Source organism: Rhincodon typus, chromosome 18, assembly GCF_021869965.1.
Source record: "Rhincodon typus isolate 14 chromosome 18, sRhiTyp1.1, whole genome shotgun sequence".
NCBI classification, from domain to species: domain Eukaryota; kingdom Metazoa; phylum Chordata; class Chondrichthyes; order Orectolobiformes; family Rhincodontidae; genus Rhincodon; species Rhincodon typus.
The window spans coordinates 39107491-39130704 of NC_063349.1; the positions used below are offsets into that span (position 1 = coordinate 39107491).

General features: G+C 39.7%; 1 protein-coding gene across 2 annotated transcripts in view; it reads right to left on the bottom strand.

The window, feature by feature from the left end:
- Positions 1-22147, bottom strand: part of slc6a15 (solute carrier family 6 member 15) — a 36061-nt gene extending 13914 nt beyond the window's left edge. Inside the window, exons 1-5 of one of the 2 annotated variants that reach the window (XM_020526955.2) lie at positions 22038-22147; positions 12623-13089; positions 11544-11701; positions 5026-5152; positions 4372-4553 (exon numbers count right to left, since the gene is read on the bottom strand). In XM_020526955.2, coding sequence (XP_020382544.2) covers positions 4372-4553; positions 5026-5152; positions 11544-11701; positions 12623-12914 — 759 coding nt within the window. In that variant the 5' untranslated portion in view covers positions 12915-13089; positions 22038-22147. Of the gene's footprint in view, positions 1-4371; positions 4554-5025; positions 5153-11543; positions 11702-12622; positions 13093-22037 lie in introns of both variants that reach the window. The other variant, XM_048607712.1, reaches the window with a different exon arrangement.
- Between the last annotated feature and the right edge of the window lie 1067 nt (positions 22148-23214).

Consider the following 23214-nt stretch of genomic DNA (forward strand, 5'->3'; position numbering starts at 1 on the left):
TTCCAGCTGCTGGGTGAATACCAGCTACAGTGGAATTAGGTCAGTTAGGGCCTCATTTTGCCTCTAGGTGGGAAGGCCATTCATGAACCTTCCTTCCCAAGATTTAATCAAGGGAGTTGAGAAGACAAAAGGGTCTCCATGCTTCTTCTTCCCACCCATTATTTACCAGCCCCATCAACCCCACTAACCTCCTCATTGAAATCAAGAGGGAACATTTACATTCCACCCTATCCTTGTTACATTCTGAACAAGAGATTATCCTGAAAGAAATCTGGTGGAAAATAAGGGAGAGAATAACTGGTTACATCAATTTTAGGATCTAGAAATCAGACTGTTAGCTGAAGTTTCATCTGATTAGGACATCTCTATAATTACAGACTTATTATTGAAACTGAATCCATATGAATGTTTATAATGTTAGGGCAAGAAAGTGTGTTTTTTATCAAAGCGGTGCATTTTCCTCAGGGACCTGAGTAAGGGCTAATTAATTCTGCAGCTAAATGAATAATGCAGCTTACTGTATAATACAGGAAGTGCAATTGAGATGGATAAGGAAGCGCACTCCTAATAATGTCAGTATTAAAGGCTGCTGCATGGCAGTTTGCTCACATGGTTTAAATCACCTGACACTTGTTTAAAGCAGTGGTGGATGCAAGACGACCACTCATGGGTTTCTACTGAGTAAGAGGTTCAGTTAGATTTTCGAGAAAATAAAACTCAAAGGACAGAACAGAAGCACATGTAAGAAATTTCCAGAAATTCTAAGACACATGCATGAAAGAGTCATAAGTTTGGTGTTTTTATAAACATTCCCCCTTAATTTGTGTATGAAATGAGATTTGTCAACTGATACATGCATGGTTCAAATTATATAAAGGAAATGTATTTTTTTAAAATTCTGAATTAAAAGTTTCTTTTTAACTGATCCAGTCATAAACTTGTCATATGTAGGAAATAATGTGTATGATTAAATGAGCAACATTGGAATGATTTAGCCATACTGGGCAGATGGCATCATTAATAGACTGACTAGAATGTGACCTTACAAACAGACATCTGAGCTAATCTCATTTAAATCTATCCTACTTCGCTGCATGTGCTTTCACAGCCAGGTGACTCAGTAGCCTTTATGATTCAAAGGGCAACAAAGAATTATGATCAGGATAATTGCTTTGAGGGGAATATAAAACTTTGGCAATATCAGAACCTAAATCCTTAGAAATGCTGGAAATATTCAGCATATCAAGGAGCATTTGAGTCCCAGACCCCAAACCTCTGTTTCTTTCTCCATAGCTGCTGCATGCTGTTTTAATTTCAGATTTCCAGTGTTTGCAGTATTTTGCTATTGTCTTGAGAATGGAAAAGGAGGATTTTCAGGTGAAGTAACAATTAGACTTTGCTGAGAGAGTCTGATGTTATTTAAGTTATTTTATAGAAGAGAACTCAGAACCAAATGAGACCATACAGTCATTCAGCAAAGGTATTATTTAAGCATTTAAATGCTCTTTTTTCTGAAATCACAGGCAATGGATTTCCATCCGTGTTTTAATTTCATTGGGTAAAATGATTGTAAAGTATGAATGTTAGTGTACATATTGCAAATACTCTTTGTTTTTTTAACCAAAAGTACATCTTTACAGGGCAGCACATCAGCATATTAATCCCACTGTTGAAGACGAAGGCAGTAGAAAAGCACATTTCTGCTAATTATCTGAAGACAATTCCCAGATCATTGAATTATCTACTGAGCTTAGAAGCTGTTTGTTTTGTTTTGGTAATGAATCACGGGAATATCATGTCGGAAAACAAAACCCCTTTACAGGCCAACTGCTTATTCTCTGTGTTTACAGTAGGTTTTCATGCATTTACCACATGTGGCCAGACTGTCATGTATGTCATGATTGTCATATCACTGTCAATTTGCTTCTTCGTGTGGTCTAGGTGTCTTGTGTGTTTTTTTCATATTCATCGATCATGTTGGACAAAGTAATTCTTTTCACAACCTCTAACCAATCAATTTCAAGGGAAAATAATTTAAAAAAAACACAAACAGGACATTTTCTTATCCCCATGCACCTCCCCCTATACTCTCTTCAAAGAAAAGGCAAACATTGAATTGTCACAGAGATCACAAATGTATCTGGTATCCAGCTCCAATTCTCCTCCCTTAGCCGATGTTCTGAACCTGGGGTACAGCCTTCCTCATGATTGTCACACAATTACCTGTCGCACATGTTCAGAAGTTCCACCATAATCAGACAAAATACACTTTTAGGGGAATACATTCCAATCTTTTGAACTACTGTAGGGCTGAGACTCAGATCCATTAAAAAGTGATGTATTTCTTTTTTTCACGTAACACAGACTCCCTGAGGGATACATGCTTGGGGATTTTGTCTCTATTGAATGAGCTCCTGATTTTATTATAGTGAAGCTGTTGTCAGGCAATCAGAGAAACACACACACATGAAACATAAATTTTCATCTTCATTGCCAGTGTGATTAACTGATATGAGCAAACTCCCATCCTTTGTAAAGCCTCTCTGCTTTATTTCGCATGGTTTCCCTTCAGGTTTTATTCCACGGTGTTAAGTGAAGGTAAAGATCCAACTGAGGCTGGATGGGAGGAAGGATGGTGCCGGTGGTGGTTGGGTGGGTGTTTGGGTTGGTGGGGAGCTGGATCTGTGGGTGTCTAGAACCAAGGGGCACAGTCTCAGAATGGGGACCAACCCATTTAGGGAAGACCGGAGAATAAATTTCCTCACCCAGTTGGTTTCGAATCTTTGGAATTTTCTGAACCACAGGGATTGTTTGAGTATGTTGATGTCGTTGAGTATGTTGAAGACAAAGATTGATAGGTTTCTAGTTACTAATGCTGTCAAGGAATATTGAGATAGAGCTGGAAAATGGCATCCATAGATGATCAGCCATGATCTAGCATGGTGAAGTAGACTTGAGAGGCTGAATGTTCTTCTGTCCCTCAGAGCCAAAGACACAATGGTGGTTTTGGGTCCGTAGGGAAAATAGGGAGCAGGATGCCTTTTGTGCTGCCTAAAATCAAGGACACCTGACTGATTTTGATTTTTATCATCACATTCAAGAAGGTGTACAGTCAGTGAATTGATTGGCAGCTTGTCATTTCGAAAGGTGGAAAATCTGGCAGGACAAGTGCCTCTCACAAGGGCATACAACTGCAGTTGAGGAAAGCAATGGGAGCTAAACAGAGTAGCAGATTTGAACAGCATGCAAAGCAGCAAAAAGATTGTCCTAATGGCAGCTTTTAAGGCTCAGAACTCTCAAGAGACTAAGAAAACCTGTGTCAAATTCTTCCTTGAAAGAATCTCTTTTAGTAGTGCTATAATAGCCTCTACCTGACTTAAATCACCTTTGGGTTATGGCAGGTTAGGGAAGTACAGGCAGTCCCTGGGTAGTGAATGGGTTTCATACTGAAGTCCATTCGCAGATCAGTTTGTTTGCAAGTTGGAGCACAATACAGGATAATGGACAACAACTGTTCATAAGTACAGGAAATATTCATATGTCAGATTTTTAAATTTTAAAACCATGTTGCATTTGTAAGTGTGAGCATTCATGAGTCAGATGTTTACAAATTGGGGGTCCCCTGAGTGCAAATTAACAAATAATGGTATTGGCATTCCTGGCAATGCCATTTAACTTCTGCTTCCATATTTTAATGAAGATGACAAGAAGCTACAGAGTTACCAAGGGTTGTAGGGCACATATACTATTTTGCTCCACCAACCATTCCACTTCAGTCTCCCGAACAATTGCTCAATGCCTACTGTGATGAAATCTTGTGTGATTTAACCCAAATTGAAACCAAGGACTTACCACAAATCGCGTGAAGCTTGATGTTGTGAAATGTTTCCTAACTGCATGATCTATTGAACTTTTTCCAGCCCTGGTCATTAAAAGTCAGGAAAAGTTTTTTTTTCATAGTTTGGCTAGATTGTGTCAAGAACACATCAAATCAAAGTGAAAAGGTTGAATTTAAAATATGTTTTGTATAGATTAATTCTCTGTTAAAAAACAGGGAAATATTCTTGTTTCTAAGTTTAAAATATGCAACCAGTTCCACAATTCTTTGTGTGAAATGAAGACTGGATTCTTCGAGTAATATAGTTAATGGCTGTAACATAGGCAGTGCTCTGAAATAAGCACAACGATCTAATTTGTATGTCTATTGAACAAGACTCAAAATTTTCAGGACTGTCATTTCTACATGAGAATATCTGAATAAATACAATTACTCATATTTTCAAACACTAATAGAAATGATTTGGCTCACTGCAAAATAGATACGGCAGACACAAACTAAAGATTGAAATCAGAGTCAAGAAAATCACTAACCTTTCCTGAAGATTGAATGCCTTTGATCATGGCAAGGCAGACCATAAGCCAGGCTATGAAGAGGCAGATAGTCATTTTCCAATTCAGACCCCCACTCTCTGAGATAGAGTTAGATATATCCAGCGCCTCTCGGTACCAGAAATAGGTAGTGGCAGAGCTTTTCTCACATTCAGGCACAACAACTGAAACAAACAGTAAGATGTCCACATCTGTTCACATCATTTAATATACACAACGCCATCTCCTAACAGTAGGATAGTGTTCGGCCCATCATGCCTGTACAAGCCCTTCAAACGAGAATCATTACCTACAGCCAACGTCCTTCTCTTTTCCCCATACTCTTGCATACATGTCCAAATAATCACCCATTACCCTCTTGAAAGCCTCTATTGAACTGCCTCTGCCACAATTCCAGGCAGTGCATTCCATATCCTAACTACTCGCTGTCTTTTCTCACATTGTAGCCATGATGTGGAGGTGCCAGAGTTGGGCTGGGGTGGAGAAGGTCAGAACTCACACTTCACACCACACCAGGTTATAATCCACCAGGTTTATTTGAAATTACAAGTTTTCGAAGTGCTGCCCTTTTGTCAGGTGACATCAGGTCTCACATCACCCTTGCTGCTTTTGCGCAAAGTTCTGTTGGATACTCACAGGTCTGGCTGCCATTTTTTTCCAAGGGACATTGATCCCAGGGCAATGGATGCTGAAAGGACTTCGACAAATAAAAGAAGCTCCACCCAATAATAACATTGTAGTACAGAGCGACAAAGAAACACACCTACAATGAGAACAGCAAGAAGTATTTCATAATCCTTTCATTGGTCTGAATACAAGACATCCCACTGACTTTTTTTCTTATTAACAATATTTTCAAAAAATTCCTTTCCATTTGGAACAATTATAATCTGCAAAGCATGCTGTGATGAAATTGCATTTAACTGTTGACATCAAATTCCTTTTACTGCATGGTCAACACAGTTGGAGGTTTGATATGAATACATTAAATTAACACATTCTTTATTATTTCAATTTTCTGGATTGAAAGTTATTCAAGCCTGTCACGTATGTCATCTGAGTCATGACTATCAAATCATTGAATATGTTATCTACTCATTAACTTTCAATGATTGAACTGAAGTAACCTTTTTTCATTTAATGATGAGTCACTGATAAAAGGAGGACAGCAATTGTATTCAGCTCTAATCAGATCTCACATGTTTAAGTGTAGAAAAGCAATAAGAACTCTATAGCTCTAATGCTGTTAAATCAAATGTGAGATTGTTGAATAAGTCAGTGTGGAAGTGTGAAAATAAAGCTGGGTTGTGTCAATGCAGAGGAAGTTGGTGCTATGCATTGTGTATATAAGAGAATGAAACAGCAATACAGATTTGACAGCAACCTCCAATCTGTATCTCTTCTGTAACTAACATCTTGGGAAACATTCAATTTCCTTCCTCTGTCGAACATGCAAATTTCTTGTTCACACCTAAAAATAATTCATTCTTTCGTCGTCAACAGAAAGTATTTCCTAATTAATTTCAACATCTACAGCATAACAAATATGGCAAAACAAAAACAGTCTGACCTGTAAATGACCACTTGATCTGCGTCATATAATGAGTTTCTAATTGAACAGGAAGGCATGAAGAACCAAAGCCATCATTTTTCCTTGAAGGTACATACCGAACACTCAATATTTATTTGGATCTTGGAAGAAGGTGGTAGAGGGTCGTGAAATCAGCCTTTTTAGGCAAGAAACTTACAGGTTTCCTTGATGTCCTGCAGAAATTAACTGCAAGGCATTTAACATTTTTTTCAATATTTTTCTCACCTGAATGCCAGCCTACATTCAGAGTTCAGTTTACCTGTTAGGTAGGGAAGTAAATGCCATGTAATGTGCCCATTGTGATGGGTTTAGTCCAAGACTAGACAGAAGAGGGCCAAATTAGACATCATGGGGAACTTAACTGTCAAACTGGAGGAGTCAGCCCATTTTAAAAATATTCTTTCATAGGATGTGGGCATAACCTGTTAGACCACTGTATATGGGCCACACCTCATTGTCAGTGAAAAGGAGGTGATGAACATGGGAGTCTGTGTCAACATGCTTCTCCTATCCCCTGCAGTGCAATGAAAATACCAGCCTCAGGTGTCCAGCTTTTCTCATCTTCTTTTAACTACAATGCTCCTGAGACTCAGAATTCATGGCAGAAATAAGAGACGGATGAAATGGAAGCACATGTACACCTTAGCCATCTCCATTAAGTGCAGAAGTTGAACAGCCAGGTCTGGATTTGAGAATTTAAAAGCTTTTTATCTACCCACCCACCTTCAGAAGGTTAAAACTTATTAAATTGCACACGGCTGTACTTCAACAACAAAACAATGGTGCTTTCTGCACCATGTATTGCTCCCAACTTTTCACAATAATTCCTCATTTCAAGAAATATACAAATGTGGCTGGATTACTTATTTATGGTGCTGAAATTAGTTAAACTAGATTTTTATTGCACCCAAAAATGGAAGATTTTCTAGTTCGAACGGTTGGTTCATTACTTTCCTGAAGCTGTAAATCAGTGACTCTCAATAATTATATCTGTTTAGCTATGCCTTAAAGATTTTAAAATGCAGAATATACAGAGAGATGCAAGAGAAAGTAACCCAGAAGGGTTTTGGGAGTGTGGTTCTAGAGTCTGGGGCTTCAGGGGTGGGAATATAGTTCTGAGGAAGGGTCACCAGACCTGAAACGTTAACTCTGTTTTCTCCTTCACAGATGCTGCCAGACCTGCTGAGCTTTTTCAGCAAGTTTGTTTTTGTTCCTGATTTACAGCATCCGTAGTTCTTTTGGTTTTTATGTGGGAATATTGGTGTTGGGTTCCTGAGCTTGGAAGTGAAGGGTCTAGGGTATGGAATTTATGGAACCAAAATCTAGATGCAGTGGGAGGAGGCTCTGAAGCCGAAGTGTACTGGAATACAGACTTCTGATCCTAGGTGTAATGTAATTGAGTGTGAAAACACGCGAGGGGGTCTTTGGGGTAATATTCTGGGAAGTGGGGATGACTGCGAAGTCACTGTAAACTTTCCAGGGTCTGTGATCAATGGGAGGAGTACGCTGACCTTACATCAATTAATAAAAGTATTAGCATGCTATATATACTGACATAAAGTCAACAAATATGGTATACATGCTCGAAATACTCAGGAAACCTTTAAAGGCAACCTAGCCATGCTGAATGCCACATTGCTATGCAACTATGACCTATACTACCTCAAGGTTCCTTAAAAAAGTAAAAGTAACTGAAGTGCTTTAATAAAACAACATGCAAATAACTTGAAAAAATTAATGCTGACTTCTAGGTTACAGCTAAGAATGTACCAATCTGCTCTTCCTTGGAAAGAGGGAAAAGGGGGATGTGGAAAGAGGGAAAAGGGGGATGGGGAAACAGCAAAATTTCAAATCAGGAGCTTGATCTTCATATGCCTCAGCCAAATGGTATCATCGCAAACAGTGCAAACTGTATCTCAGGGGTCTGGGGTTTAAGTGAGTCACAAAAGGAGATTTCAATCAGGAGTAACTAGAAGAAATAAGAAAGTTTAAGCAAGAAAGCTTCAGAATCATTGTGTTCTACATTCAAGACTTGCATTTCTCCCATCTGTCACCTTTGATACACTACAAATGGCCATCGATAATTCTCATAATGCTACAGTAAAACTGCAATGTTGATAACGAATGTAAAAATGAAGTCTCTGGTGAATGGCAAATCCGGCTTTGTTTCTGATATTATAACGCAACAATCCTGAGGAACTGCTGACTGAGAAATGAAGTCCTGGCCCCTCCCATCCCTGGAGAAGAAAAGGGAGAAGTTAGATATATACAACAAAACCTCAAAGGTTCTGGGGTGAAAATGCTTTTCACATACTGACTTTTGTCAAAGTTACTGTTAAATTCACTCCATTCTGTTGACAACATCCTAGGCTGGATTTTATCAGCCCCCCGGGGATAAGCTGTGAGGCAAGAAGTCTGGTAAACCTTGGAAAACAGCAGTTGGTGAAGCCATTGTATTCCTACAGCCTTACTATCTTTCCATCAGTGGGAAAGGTAGCATTTGGCCCATCCACTCAAAGCCTAATGAGCCATGTAAGTAAATAATTAAGGCCTCTTCCTTCCTCCAATGGCATTTTGCAAGCACTCAGGTACTCGTCTATCACGTGTAGCAAATGTCATATACACTCTAGCAGCTTCCCAGCTGTCTCTGGGAAGGAACTGCCTCCATTGTGGGCCAAGGCTGTCAACATTCAGCGACCCCATAAACCTCCAGGGGAATGCATGATTAGCCCCAGTAATCTCCAGACAATGCACAGCCATTGATGCACCCTCATCTTTGAGGTGCGCTCCCAGCAATGGTCACCACTGAGGCTGCTGAGCTGTTGTCCTTCTGCTTGGGCAGCAAGCTCTTGGGGGCAATCTGCCATCTTTAACAAGAACGGCAGGCCATTGACAGGGTGTGACTCAGGCTCTACGCTGACTGCCAAAACAGGTTTGCCCCCTTCTCCTTCACACCTTTTCAGCTCCATCAATGGGACCTCTGATGCCTCCATAAAATGCAGTCCCAAGCTTGAAGCTTCTACTGAACAAAGTTAGTATGGGCCACATCAACAATAAGCATTCTTTTGCAGAACAAACAGAATTAGACCTGCTTTGTTCTATAGTGTAAACAAGTTTCTCCTCCCCCAAAAAACAAAAGATCAAAAAAAACAATATCTTTAATATGAATACTTTCGGCAAATTATAGTTCATGAAATTACGAATGCTCTTTTGTCAATTGGACGCAAGAAGATTAACTCATGCACCAAGCATCTGGATGAGAAGCAAACCTTGCAGAGAGGTTCCAAGGTTATGGGCTCACAGTCCCATTTTTGCATTTGTGCATTGTTTTTTTGGTACGTTAATTCTCATTACTATTTAGAATTGGTTTCTTGACGTTCAAGACTTTGAAAGGCTCATTTCCCCTCAATCAGTGGTACTCAATGGAAAAATAGAGACAGTCAGTTGGAATATAGGAAAATTTTCATTGGGCTACAAGCAGAAGTTGAAAATGTTAATAGGGCAGGATTTTTCGGATGGCAGCATATCTCGCTCCTGTCAATAACAACAGCCACGTGGCTGCACAAGGCTCTAGGTGGTTTTCACCCTTCACTTGGGGAGCAAGTCTTGTCTCAGACAACTGCTAGTCAATCTGATTGGTCGGCAACTTTGTAGCCCAGGCAACATGGTCAGTTAGTTCAGTTGACTGGATGGCTGCTTTGCATTGTGCAGTGATGTCAACACTGATTGAGATTACCACGAAGGATTCTCCTTCTCTACCTCTCCCCTTGACTGGCATGTGGTGACCCTCAGGTTAAATGACCACCAGTCATCTCTCTTTAAAGAGAGTGCAGCCCTATGATTTGGTAAGGCCATGGCTGCTTTATCTTTAGTCCATGCAGCACCAGTAATAGTCATGATCATGACTGGGACTACAAGAATTCTCCAGATTCTAAAATCCCAGAGGCCAAAAATCAGATACAAACTTGGGAATCTCACGGTGCGGATGGAAGGTGATTGCAGGAGCACTGGAAGTATCGAAGAGGGAGTCAGCATGTGAGGGATTACCCACAAAAGGCAGACATTAGCTGAAGGGGAGAGTATCGACACACCTTTCCAACCCCCATTGTCAGAGTAGGGTGACCTGCCTTGGCTGTTTTCCTAACCGTGAACCCCTCCAGCTACCTTCAAAATTGAGGCCAGGTGAGAAGCAGCCGTTATGTGGCTAATAACTGCAGTGGATCAAAGGCAGAATTTTATGGTCCCCTCCCTCTGCCTCCAACCCACCCCAGTTTTCAGTTGGGAAGGTGGTAAAATTCTAAAATTCCCCTCTCCTCTCATCACTGCCCTCCCACCTGGCCTCGACCCAACTGTATGCAGGGTAGTGGGTGAAGATGACCTGCCCTCATCCCATAAAATATGGCAAATGAATAACGTGTTAAAAACATACTAATTCCTTCTATTTACCTTCCACTTTTTTTTTCCTTTCTTGCTGTTGATTCTCTCATTAGCTGGTTCTCACTTCCTGCCTTTGTCCCAGTCGCTGAACCTCCCACTCACTGTCCCTTTCCTGCTCACCGGCCCTTCCTGGTGACTGCTTTTCTCTCCCATTCCTTCTCGCTTACTGTCACCTTCTCTTGAATCCTGGCTCTGAGGAAGAGTAGAAGAAGTGGGTGGGTGGGATGAGGGCGAATGGTGCGACCGGGAGGAAGTGAGGGAGGGATTGAGAATATCAAGTGAGAGGTGCAGCAAGTGGGAGAGGGACAGTAAGCAAATGAGATGGCTAGCAGGCCATAGGAAAGATAACTGTCTGTGTAGTGACTTTGAATTTTTACTTGGCTGCAGCAACACTGAAGTTGCTACGAAAAGACAATGCATTTCACATGAAAACAGTTGCCAATGGAAGGCCAAATAAATATGCTAATTATCCAACAGAGACAACACAGTGTGGAGCTGGAGGAACACACCAGGCCAGGCAGCATCAGAGCAGCAGTAAAGTTTACGTTTCGGGTCAGGATCCCGACCCGAAATATCAGCTTTCCTGATCCTCTGATGCTGCCTGGCCTTCTGTGTTCCTCCAGCTCCACACTGTGTTGTCTCTGACTCCAGCATCTGCCGTTCTTGCTATCTGCTAATTATCCAAACAGCCTGACTCCACATCTCTGCAGCTAATCGCCTCACCACATTTTTGACCAATAATGTACAGAAAGTTAGCCATTAAGTTACAGCCTATAACTTCATACACAGTGAGTTTTAATTACACTTGTGGCTGATCTGTATTTTTCAAATAACTGTAAGAAATGCTGCTATTTTTTGTTTCTTCAAAATAGCTCAAAGGGCTGCAGCAAGAGAAAGGTGCTATGTTTGCCAATTACTCCAATGTCTGATCAATCAGCTTAAAATACCTATATTTCAATCATCTCTTTTACTGCTCAAAAAATGCAACACATGAGTGGATCAGGAAGAAGCAATCTTTTTGTCCTATTAGAGAAGAATTGGAAATGTGGGGAAAATAAATTACTTCCTCAGACATCATTCACTAAATCTTTGTGAACTTGCACAGGTAAGATATTTAAAAACATACAATGCAGCTTGAAAATCCAATTCCTCCAAGTCTGGGGCTGATGAAATTCCATACACCAATACTGCCTCGCCTGATCCTTTGACCCACAGCAAGCTCCAAGAAAAACAGTGGAATCCCAATGATGAGCAGTAAAAGCAAATAAGGCACGAGGTAGGCACCTAAAAAAGACAGAATACCGTCTTAGAACGCTCAAACATTTTGTATAGTTGTTTTAAATAACATAGCAGCATGGACAAGTTGGGCTGAAGGGCCTGTTTCTACGTGACTTCATTCAATAAGAAGTCATAAAGATTTGTGATATGTCTATTGTTTATCAAACACGTTAACTTTGATTCATCAATTTTGTGACATACCTTTCAAACTGGTGGAGGTTAATTACATATCGATCATATTTTCATGTTTTCGTTTCATAAAAATGCACCTTAATCAATACTTTAAAAAATCATTTTACTTTGCCACATAAAGTAAGATATATTCATTCAATCTATTTTTCTAAACTGTGTGTGCAAAAGTTCATAAATGTGCAACAAATGTCCTTAAGGGAAGGAAACTGCCATCCTTACCTGGCCTGGCCTACATGTGACTCCAGACCCACAGCAATGTGGTTGACTCTTAACTGCCCTCTGGGAATTAGGGATAGGCAATAAATGCTGCCTGGCCAGCGATGCCCTCATCCCGTGAATGAATAAAGAAAAAAAAGTAAGCCTGAGAGCTCAAAATGGAGCATGCCTGTGTCACTACACAATAAATGAGCTTCACGAAGCGCTTTGGCTTGTACCGATCACAAAGCTCCAGGTCCAATTAAATTATTAGACATGGCTGCACATAAACTTGAGATTGGAATGCAAACAATAATTCTTCAAGTCATTAGAAAACTAATCATACTTAATTATATGATAACATAATAAGTTTCCTAATTTTCAAAGACAGTACGTACTGGTCACAGTAATGACAAGGTTTTGAAAATGACAAAGAGTTATTTTCTACAAACTAAATCCTGCTTAATTAAGAAGAACCATAGCTATTGCTCAATGTGTTTATTAGCTCCAAGGAAAATATTTTGGTGGTTGTACACTTACCTCCCCCGTTTTTTTGGCATAAATATGGGAATCTCCATACATTGCCTAAGCCAACTGAGAATCCAACCTGTGCCAGAATATACTGAAGTTTGCTATTCCAGGCTGGCCTTTCTTCTTCAATGTCAGATCCTTCTTCAATGTCCACATCTTTTTCAGTCTGGGAGTCATCTACATATAATGCACTCTTCTTAAACTGATCGTCATTCATGTCCTCATTGGAAAGAAGGTCCTTGACAGACTCTGTGACATCTTCATCAAGTTCCCTCTTCACAACTTTGCTATTTTTAGGCATTGGAAATGCTAGATCACAGATTCCGTAACACTGTACAAAAGTCTAGCAGCAATGCATTCAGTCAAATGTAACTTGATGCAAACAAGCAGGCGGTATCAGCGACAGACAAGCTGATGAAAAGTTATTGAAGTCTTGAGATGCTAGGAGTCTGAAAGAGTATTCCGTAGTTCAAAATCTGCTGAAGAAAAACATTCATACTACATCACTTGTAGAAAAAAATATTAGAAGCAACAGTTTATTCAACCTTTTAAAGATCTGTTGTGAAACACTATATCTTGTATTCATATTATTATTCAGAACCGTCTGCAAAGAAATGGCATCGTATTTGTGTAACAACCTTCATCAAGCATAACATTTCAGGTACAAGATGAGGAGGATACCATGCAGTAGCATTAGATATCAAGGAAATGGACCAAAGTGGTCCATAAATTTTATGCAACACTTGAGAACAAGATGGAGTGTGGGGAATAGAAGAGAAACTGTAATTTTTGTTGATTTCCCAAAAGCAGAGGTTTAGTGACTAAGACATCCATATCAAATGAAAGTGGGTCAAAGGAGTCAGAGGATCGAAAAATGAACAGAGAGTTACATAGTCAGAATATTTGCTCATCTTGAGCAGTTTCAGTTCTTGAGGGATTTCAAGATGAATTTCTTCAAAGTAACATTCTGGAGGTTAGTGAGCCATTTGAGATTGACAATGATGGACATAATCAGTAAGAAGATATAAATCATATAAATTTGATTAATTGAAGTTTGTGAATTGTTAGTCAGTCGAGGATATTTGAGAATTTGATATTTGATGCAGTGAAGGTGGAGTAAATTCAAAAAATTACAGAGCAGACTAAAAAAAAATAAATGAAAGTTGTGCTAAATAGTTCCAGTTGCATGTCTGCACAGTGAATGCAGCTGCATGGACAATCATGTCAATCAATAATCAACTCATAAATTAATTAGACAAGAACAGTGTAGTTCAAACTATTCCTTATGATGCAACACCACACTGGCTTTGTGCACAAAATGATGGGATAACTGTACAGTCAAATAGTTCACAATATTAGGAATATAACTCCAATGTGAAAACAATTATAAAGTCTTAGAAAATTGACCTTTAAAAGCTGTGAGATGGTAAACCTCAGAGCAAGTTCTTATTTCTATTCATCAAAGGTGTCTTTTACAATTAGTAAGAAAATAAGAAGATAAAAGAGCTGCATTGTCCAATATTGCAGGAATCAAACAATTCTGAGGCAATTCAAAAGTCCAACAGAGAAAAATCATGCAAAGTATGGAGGTTGCTCTTGCCAAGACACTGCAGTACTTTATTGTAAATTGAACTATCTATGGACTGAACAATCCCTGCAGCTTCTAAGAGACATAATCCCCTGGGCAATGGAAATGGCCTAAAGTAAAAAGTATTTTCTGACATAGCAAATATTTCTGCAATGGAAGCAAAAGGAATCATTTTGCTGATGGAAAAGTTATATACATTACTGTCAGTGAGTGAGTGTTCTGCTTTGTGTTGCAGATAAAAATGTAAATCTGTTTTGCTGCTGAGCTGAAGATGTCAATTACTGTATAAAGAACTGGTATAATTTACCCAATCAGCCAGCTGCCTAGCATTGATGGAAAACGTAGTTGTTTACCGGCAGTCCCAACAAGATGGTTGGTAAAATGTCCCACAGTACAAGGCTGAGAAGGTTGTATTCTATTGATTGCTCCCTCCTTGCTTGTGAAGCTACTATATTGTGCCAAACTCAGTGCTAGTGCAACGATGTAATGAAATTTTTAAGAAGCTCGGGCTCAGTCCAAATTGATGTTATAGTTTTATATTCTCCTCATTTGAATTATGTCAGATTTCTTACCTTATTTTCTGTGAGAACTAAGGTTAGACAATCAACGTAAAATTTGCATATTGAAGAATGGCGATGATTAAGAATTGCAACAGAGTTTTCCAGTGTAAAATATATGGCTAAATAAATGAAAATAAATAATCTGTGGAATAAATGATCTTATATTTCCAGAAATCAATCGATATTGTAAAAGGGAAATTGATACTTACTTGAGATTGAATAGATAAATGCCACCAATGACTAATAACATGGTGGATCTGACTCAAAGTACTGAAATCCTAATCCTCTTCTTTTCATTCGAAATTTCATTTTGGTGAAAGAACATTACTGTTGTGTTGAAAGTATGAGCTTTTGAAGCAATGGGGGTATTTTGGCATCCCATCTGAACAATGACATTGTTTATCAACAGCTCACACAGAAAGGAGTTATGTGAGAAGAGTATAATCCTAGACAAATACTTGCAACCAGTACTTATTTTTATCCTTTCTGTACCAATTTACCAGAAATTTGAATAGAAAGTTACTCCTGCAGCATATGAGTGAGGTTTATCACTTTCTGCAGTCCTAAGTTTTTAAACTTACAAAACTCTTAATTTGAGAAGTTTAAAATGAAGTCTGACATGGGCTTACACTAAAGAGTGTTTTTGATAAGACTAATAGGGAAAAAAACAACTTCTGCTGGTTGGGAGCACGTGAGCCAGTGTGTTTCAATTTCATACTGTCACCAAATTTTGGATTGCTAATGCAGAGGGTTGTTAAAACATAACGTTAATAATATGAAAGAAAAGTAGATAATTAGTGAAAAGACAGGAGTTTATGGAGAAAGAGATGGGAATGGGCCTAAATGGAAAACACTTTCAGGTCTGATGGGCTGGTGCCCCCAAGAAAATGAAGATTTAAGCCTCTTCCAGATCTTCAAAGACACTTTCAGATACAATGAATGGCACTCTAAGATGAACCACACCCTATTGATTCTGGTGGATGGGCATTCAGCTACTTTTATATTAAAATTACGAAGTTTAACATTTGTGGAGGTTGAATGTTGAAGTAAAAATAAGGAATTGTCTTTCTCTGTCAGTGTTATGCTCTTTGAATCAGTTTTAACCAAACATATATTATTTGTTCTATTTTGTTATCTTTTCTATTATTGTGCTTGAAAATCAGTGTTGAAATTTATCACAGCTTCCTATCAACTTCTTGAAAACTACTTCAGAAAATTTAACTGAAGCCCTACTACCTCCAAGACTTCATGACTAATGTGTATATCATTATTCACCTTCCATATTGTAAATGACTCGACTATATCACATTAAAAATGCTAAATAAACTTTGTTGTCCTTCCAAATAAACTTTGTTGCCTTAGCTGCTGCGGAGGGTCAATTATTTCAGTTGACTGGCTAGCTGGTTTACAACGCAGAGTAATGCCAACAGCATAAATTCAATTCCTGTACTAGCTGAAGTCACCATGAAGGAGCCAACTTTTTAACCTCACCCTTCACCTGAGGTATGGTGACCCTCAAGTTAAACTCACCACCAGTCATGTCTCTCTAATGAGAGAGTGGGAGTATGTGACTTTACCTTTGCCTTTTATCATCCTGGTCGTGGTCCTAAATATATGATCCCTATTTCTGATATTGATGCCATATGATTTCATGGCCTTAAAAAGAAAGGAATAATCTATGGAACTATGGCTCCATGTCAATTAACAACAGGTATTCTTTTAAATGAACCAACTGAAAGTTTGCATTCTCTTCTATACATACAATTCCTGAGTCTTTCAGATGATCACAATTTGATGCAAGTAGGCAAAAATGTGCATCAATTCAGAAGAGCTAACATGGATTTGTGAAGGAAAACTCATGTCTAACTTTCTGGTACTTGTTTGAAGAGGCAACAGAAAGGGTTGATGAGGGAAAGGTTGATGATGTAGTGTACATCAACTTCCAAAAGGTGTCTGACACAATGTCACATGACAGACTTCTGAGGAAAGTTATAGATCATTAAATAAAAAGGATAGTAGCAACATGGATTAAAAAATTAACTGAGGGGTAGGAAACAGAGAGTATGGTTAGTGAGTTTTTTTCTTGGGCTGGAAAAAAGTTTGGAATGGAGTTCTCAAGGGGTCAGTATTGCTTTTCGTGATATAACTCTAGATAAGTGATCTAGATGTTGGTGAACAGAGGATAATTTTGAAATTTGCAGATGACACAAAATTTGGGGGAATTATGAACAGTGAGTGGAACAGTGTTAAATTCAAAATGATATTGAGACATTAGCAGAGTAGGCAGATAGGAGGCAGATGAAGTCCAATGTGTTGAAGTGGGAGGTAATGCACTTTGGTACAAAGAACACGGAGAGACAATGTAAAATACAGGGTCATGTTCTAAAGGGTGTGCAGGAGCAGACAGACCTAGGTGTGTTTTGACATAAGTCATTGGGTGGCATGGTGGCTTAGTGGTTAGCAATGCCGCCTCACAGTGCCAGGGATCCAGGTTTAATATCCAGCCTTGGGTGACTGTCTATGTGGAGTTGTGCATTCTCCCTGTGTATGTGTGGGTTTCTACCTGGCACTCTGGTTTCCTCCCCCAGTACAAAAATGTTAAGGTTAGATGGATTGGCCATGGTAAAAGCAGGGATAGGATGGGGTGCCTGGGTCTGGGCAGGATGCCCTTCAGAGGGTTAGTACAGACATGATGAGCCAAATAGCCTCTTTATGCACTGTAGGGATTATACGCCTAAAGGTGCAGGACAAGTAGACAGAGCTAAAGATCAAGCAGACAATATTCTAGACTTTTTAAATAGAGGATAGAGTACAAGAGCAGGAGGTTATGATGAACTTCGATAAAACACTGGTTAGACCTCAGCTGGAGTATTGTGCATAGTTCAGGGTTCCAAGCAGAAAGGATGTGAATGCATTGGACAGAGTGCATGAGAGGTATGCAAGAACACCTCAGTTATGAGGGAAGATTTAAGAAGCTGGAATTGTTTCCCTGGGAGCCCAGAATGCTAAGAGGGGATTTGATGAAGTCTTCAAAATCATGAAGGGTCTGGACACAGTGGATAGAGACTCTTCCCTATCTTCTCTGTCCCTAACTTTTCCCACTTGTAAACGGATTGAGTTTTAAAGTGTTTTACAAAGGAAGTAGATGCAGAATTAGAAGAACCATTTTTACACAGTGAGTAGTTAGGAATGGGAATGCACTGCCTGGAAGTGTCATGAAGCTTTGTCAAGTGAGGCATTCAATAGGGCATTGGATGATTGCTCCTACTTAAACTATGTGCAGGGTTACGGGGAAAAGGCAGGAAGTTACCAATAAAAATTCTCAGACAGCCAATGCAGACACAACTGGGTTGAATGCTTTCTTCTGTGATTTTGTGACTCAAACCCAATTCCAATCATTTTGGAATAAACAGCAAAGAAATGATACAATTTAAAGGATATTTTGAAACAGGGGGCCCTGAAGGATTAGTTAAAAAGAAAAGCACACAGGATTGTTGGCTTTATAGAAGGAATTTCAGAAAAATAGAACACAAGGAAAGATGGTAAACCATAATTAACCTGATTAGACCTGAGCTAGAGTACTGTGCCCAATTTCACGCAACACACACCTTTGGAAAGATGTGAAGGTTTTAGTGAAGAAACAGAAGTGATTCCAGACAGGGACCAGGGACAAGAAACTTCAGTTATGTGAAGAAGATCCACATTTACCTTAAAGCAAAAATGGTTAAGGAGAAATTGATAAAAGGAATATCAAATATTCAGGGATTTTAAAAATTCATTCGGGGCATTGTTGAATCAACCATAACATCCATCTCTAAATGCCCCATAGAAGGTGGTGATGAGCTGTCTTCTTTAATTGCTGCAATCCATGTGGCATAGGTACATGCACAGTCCAGTTAGGTAGGGAGTTCCAGGACTTTGACTCAGTGACAGGGAAGCAATGGTGACATAGTTACAAGTTAGCATCCTACACGCCTTGGAAGTAACCTGAAGGCGGTGTTATTTTCATGTATCTGTTGCCCTTGTCCTTCTAGGTGGTAGAGGTTTTTGGGATTGGAAGGTGCTGTTGAAAGGGCCTTGGTGAATTGTTGCTGGAGGGGAGTAACCAAAAGACTCAGATTTAAGAAAATAAGTTAAAAAAAATCCAGGGGGGGCAATTGTGATTTCTTTTGATACAGGGTTGTTTTAATTCAGAATACCTAAAAACATGATGGAAGCAGATTGAATCGTAAATTTCACCAGGCAATGGGAGATGAAATTAGCCTTTATCATATTAAATGACGAGCAGGCCTGAAGGGATGAATGGCCTACTCCTGCTTCTAATTCTTATTTGAAATATACTTCTTTCAATTTCCTGCCATTGCCAAATGCATAGATGAACAAATTAGCAATAATCCAAACTGCTCACCACAATTATCCTGTATGTGGTTCATTTGGAGTATGGAATCTTTACCACAAAGGGCTGTTGAGGCTGAGTCATTTTGCATATTCAAGGCTGAGGTAGATTTTTAATCAATAAAGGAATCAAGGGTTATAGGGAAAAGGATATGGAGTTGAGGATTATCAGATCAGCCATGATCTCATTGAATGGTGGAACAGACTCAATGGGCTAAATGGTTTAATTCTACGCCACTGTCTTATGGTCATATATATATGTATATCTGAAAAGGAGAAAGTTGCAAGTCTATGAAGAAACTCCAAGTGGATCATAAGAAATGGACAGCTCTTCACAGATTCTTTTTGATCCACCATTTCTGCACAGCAGCAATCAGCAGTCACTCAGTTCAGCAGAAAACATGCTCCCTCAGAGCTTCATTCAACAACATCATTTATGAAGGATGGGTGTGTAGTTTAAAACAGAGAAATGCTACCCCAGCCCACCAGTCATCACAACAAAATAAAAATGTATGAACTGAATTTCCACTAGGGTATCAGCATTACTTAGTTATAGTTTCTGAAGTATTCCCCAACATGGAAATTTTCAGCAATATTAGACTTCAACAACTGATTTTATTTGTAGTTAGAGTTTGTGTCGAAAAAGTGTATCAGTTGTATCAATATTTGATGAATTAAGGGGTGTTAGATATCATCAGGATGTACATGTTACAGGGAGGATTAATCGACCTGTAGCACAGTCACTTAACCATAATTATCACTAGGACTCAAATTCCTAAAATACAGAGGTATTTGTAAATCTGTTTTAAAAAGGAAGAAGTTGCTGAATTAACGATTGGCAGGTTTCTTAATGTTTGTTTTTTAAAAAGGGAATGCAAGCAACTAACACCTTTAACAAATTTGGCAGTCTTTGTAAACTCAATCTGAACATGAACGATTCTGAATGTTAATCTGAATCACAGAATCTTGAGGCGCAAACTAATCGGCCCATACTGGCTATATCTTGTGTGTCCGCTCTGATGTTATTAAAACAGATCGGGCACGTTATATGTATTAAGCGCCCGTAATTGCTGAAACGACTGATAACTGTCACTAGATTATCAAATCTTTTTTCCCAATTCAATAAATATTTAAACTTCCGTGCATTGCAATCGTCACACAATGCTACATTGAGATCTCGTCTGAAAACTTGCTTAAGTGCCAAATCAGTCGCAGCCAACGCCAAAATGTTTCGTATTAACATCTGAGAAGTCAGCGGGGCCATGCAAAAGTGGGATTGACCGTTCGAGGTGGCGGTTTGTGGCTTTAAGGCAGAACATTGCAACTTAATACCTAATCCGAGGAAGGGTCACCGGACCCGAAACGTTAACTCTGTTTTCTCCTCCACAGATGCTGTCAGACCTGCTGAGCTTTTCCAGCAACTTTGTTTTTGTTGCAACTTAATATTCCCAACTTGTCTCTTATTTAAGTAAAAAAGATCAGTAATCAAAATATCCAGAAAGACGACTCCACAATTTCAGATGATTTATATTTTTACCTCAGCTACCTCTCTGGAGAGGGATCAAACAGATTGGTCTCCAATGTCCATCAAGCTGTCCCCAGGAAATCAATAGCCCTTGCCACAGCAATCTGACTCAAAGGAGCCAACCCACGTCCGCATTATACCAGCTGACTGGCAAAACATTTTGTGGGCATTATGTCTGTGTGTAGAATTAAAATAACATGCGAAACGCACACACAGGCAGGTATCAGACTAAGATACTCAATAATTCCTGTTGCATCACTGACACAACCAGGGGTGAATCATTTTATTTAATAAGCCGGGAACAAGATTGACGCTCGTGTTTCCCCACAGTCACGGGATGCTGAAAGACAAAGGTGCAGCTGGATCAGTAACATCGTGTCCTTCAGACACCCCCAGGCAGCAAGCTGCATCTCCCCATCACAACCTCCTATATCTACACACACTGCAACATCCCGTCTGAGACCATTATCCTCTCAACTCCGTGTCTGCCACACAGAAATAGGGTCAGTTATGGGGAGTCATGTCATTGACAGTAACAATCCCTCTGTGTATCAAATATGAAGTGAGACGAAGCCAATGTGAAACCATTTCGGATCTTATCCATCAAACCCGACAGGCGTGGGTCAAGCAAACTGAAAGGAGGGGCTTGGGATGGGGTCGCAGGAGACACTTTTAAGTGACCTTGCAATGAAACTTGACAAATACAGACTGCAGCAGATCAAACGCAGCGCAGCGCAGACTGCAGCATCAGACAGCGTTATATCGTACATCGAGAAATAAACTCCTGTCGTCTGCTGGGCTTGTGTTTATGTTTACGTGCGAGGCATTTCCATGTGTGTCTGTGTTTGTATGTGTGTGTGTTTGCATTAGTGTCTGCTGGTGTCTGAATGTCTGTATATGTTATTGCATGTGCGGTACATAGACGCAGTGGGCCGAGCAGACACAACCCGCTTGCTGAAATTTGCATACAAACCCAAACATACACACATCCCATTCTCTCTGCGGCAGGCACCACCTAACCAACTCCGCCAAGTTACCAGCCTTGGCGGGGGCCAAATAAAATCAAAGAAGCGATTTCGCCGGCCTCTGTTCTGCCTCCGTCTACAACATCATTTGCTTTTGGCAATGCAATAAGTGCAGGGACTGCAGCACCTTGAATGAAATGCTCCCGAGCCGAGCAAACGTCTCCGCGTATTATTTTCTTCAAAATTCCAATAGATTTACCCTACCTTCACTGCAACATATCCAAATTACAAGTCGTTGTAAATTAGAATTCGTTACGAATTACAATTGCGTTTTTTTTAAAACAAAGATACAATTTGTGGCTATGATTTGTAATTCTGCGCATCATGTTACCTTTTTGCAACGGAAGTGAAATGAGCGAAGGCTCTGGGTCCTGGTGCAGGCTCTGTGTCAGCGTGCTGAGGGACTGAAGAAGTGGTTTTCACATGATGAGAGACTCGAATGTTTCTAACAGAGAGCCACACCTTCACTGAACACCCACCCTCCAGTGACGACAGTCAATAACACAAACCATTCATTTAAAGGGAAACGCTTTTTTTATTGACTTCTAATAAAGTTCCCTCTTCAACCCGCTTTCCAATTTCGTTAACAAAAGAGATTTTATTTAATTTATTACACCTCCCTGAGTTTAGTGCTGTCCGTTTGAAGATTTAACCAAAGGCCCCAAAACTGGAGGGGATTAAAATTGTAGTGCAGCAATGTACAGTGTGCGGCCTCATCTACTTTGGGTGAAATCTAAGGACCTACTCATCCTCCAAAAACAGTTCTGCCGGGGAGCAGGTTGCAGCTATTCCTTCAATATCAGTAAAACTCTTTAATTTCACCTATACATTGTCTATATACAGTACTTGGGCAACTGTAACCATTTCCGTGTTAAAATGACATTTCTTTTACGGTTTGGCGACTTCAAACTCTGAAAGGGGTGTTGACGCTGAAATTGAGAAAAAGGATTGTGAATTTTCCAATGACTATTACAATGTTTCTGATTGCTATCGTTTAGAGTGAGAAGCGGGATGAGATTGATCCGGCAGCATCACGGTCACCCTAATGTTATAGATCCGTCTTCCTCTTTGTAGACCTGTTCCCAGAGCTTGCTATCAGGTTGTGCTTCAATTATTAATATTCAGAGATGTTCAGTTTGCTAATGCAGCCACATTTGCCGTTAAAGTCCAGAGCATTGTGGCAGGGAAACAGACTATGACATTTACCTCACTGCCTCATTCGGAGGAGGCACAGGACATTTTTGCGAAATTGATCAATTTGCTATGTAGTCTTCAAAGACATAACCCTAACATTGCCTTTCCCAGGGCATCTCGATTTATAGAATTTGATAAATCTCCAGCATCCTAATCCTGAACTATAAATCAGAACGTTACCAGTACATTACTGTCAGACAAGAGAACCTGCTACCAAGCTGTGGGGACTTAATGGCCTAGTATTGCTGGACTATTAATCCAGAGACCCAGGTAGTGTTTTAGGGACTAGGTTCAAATTGTGCCATGGCAGATGG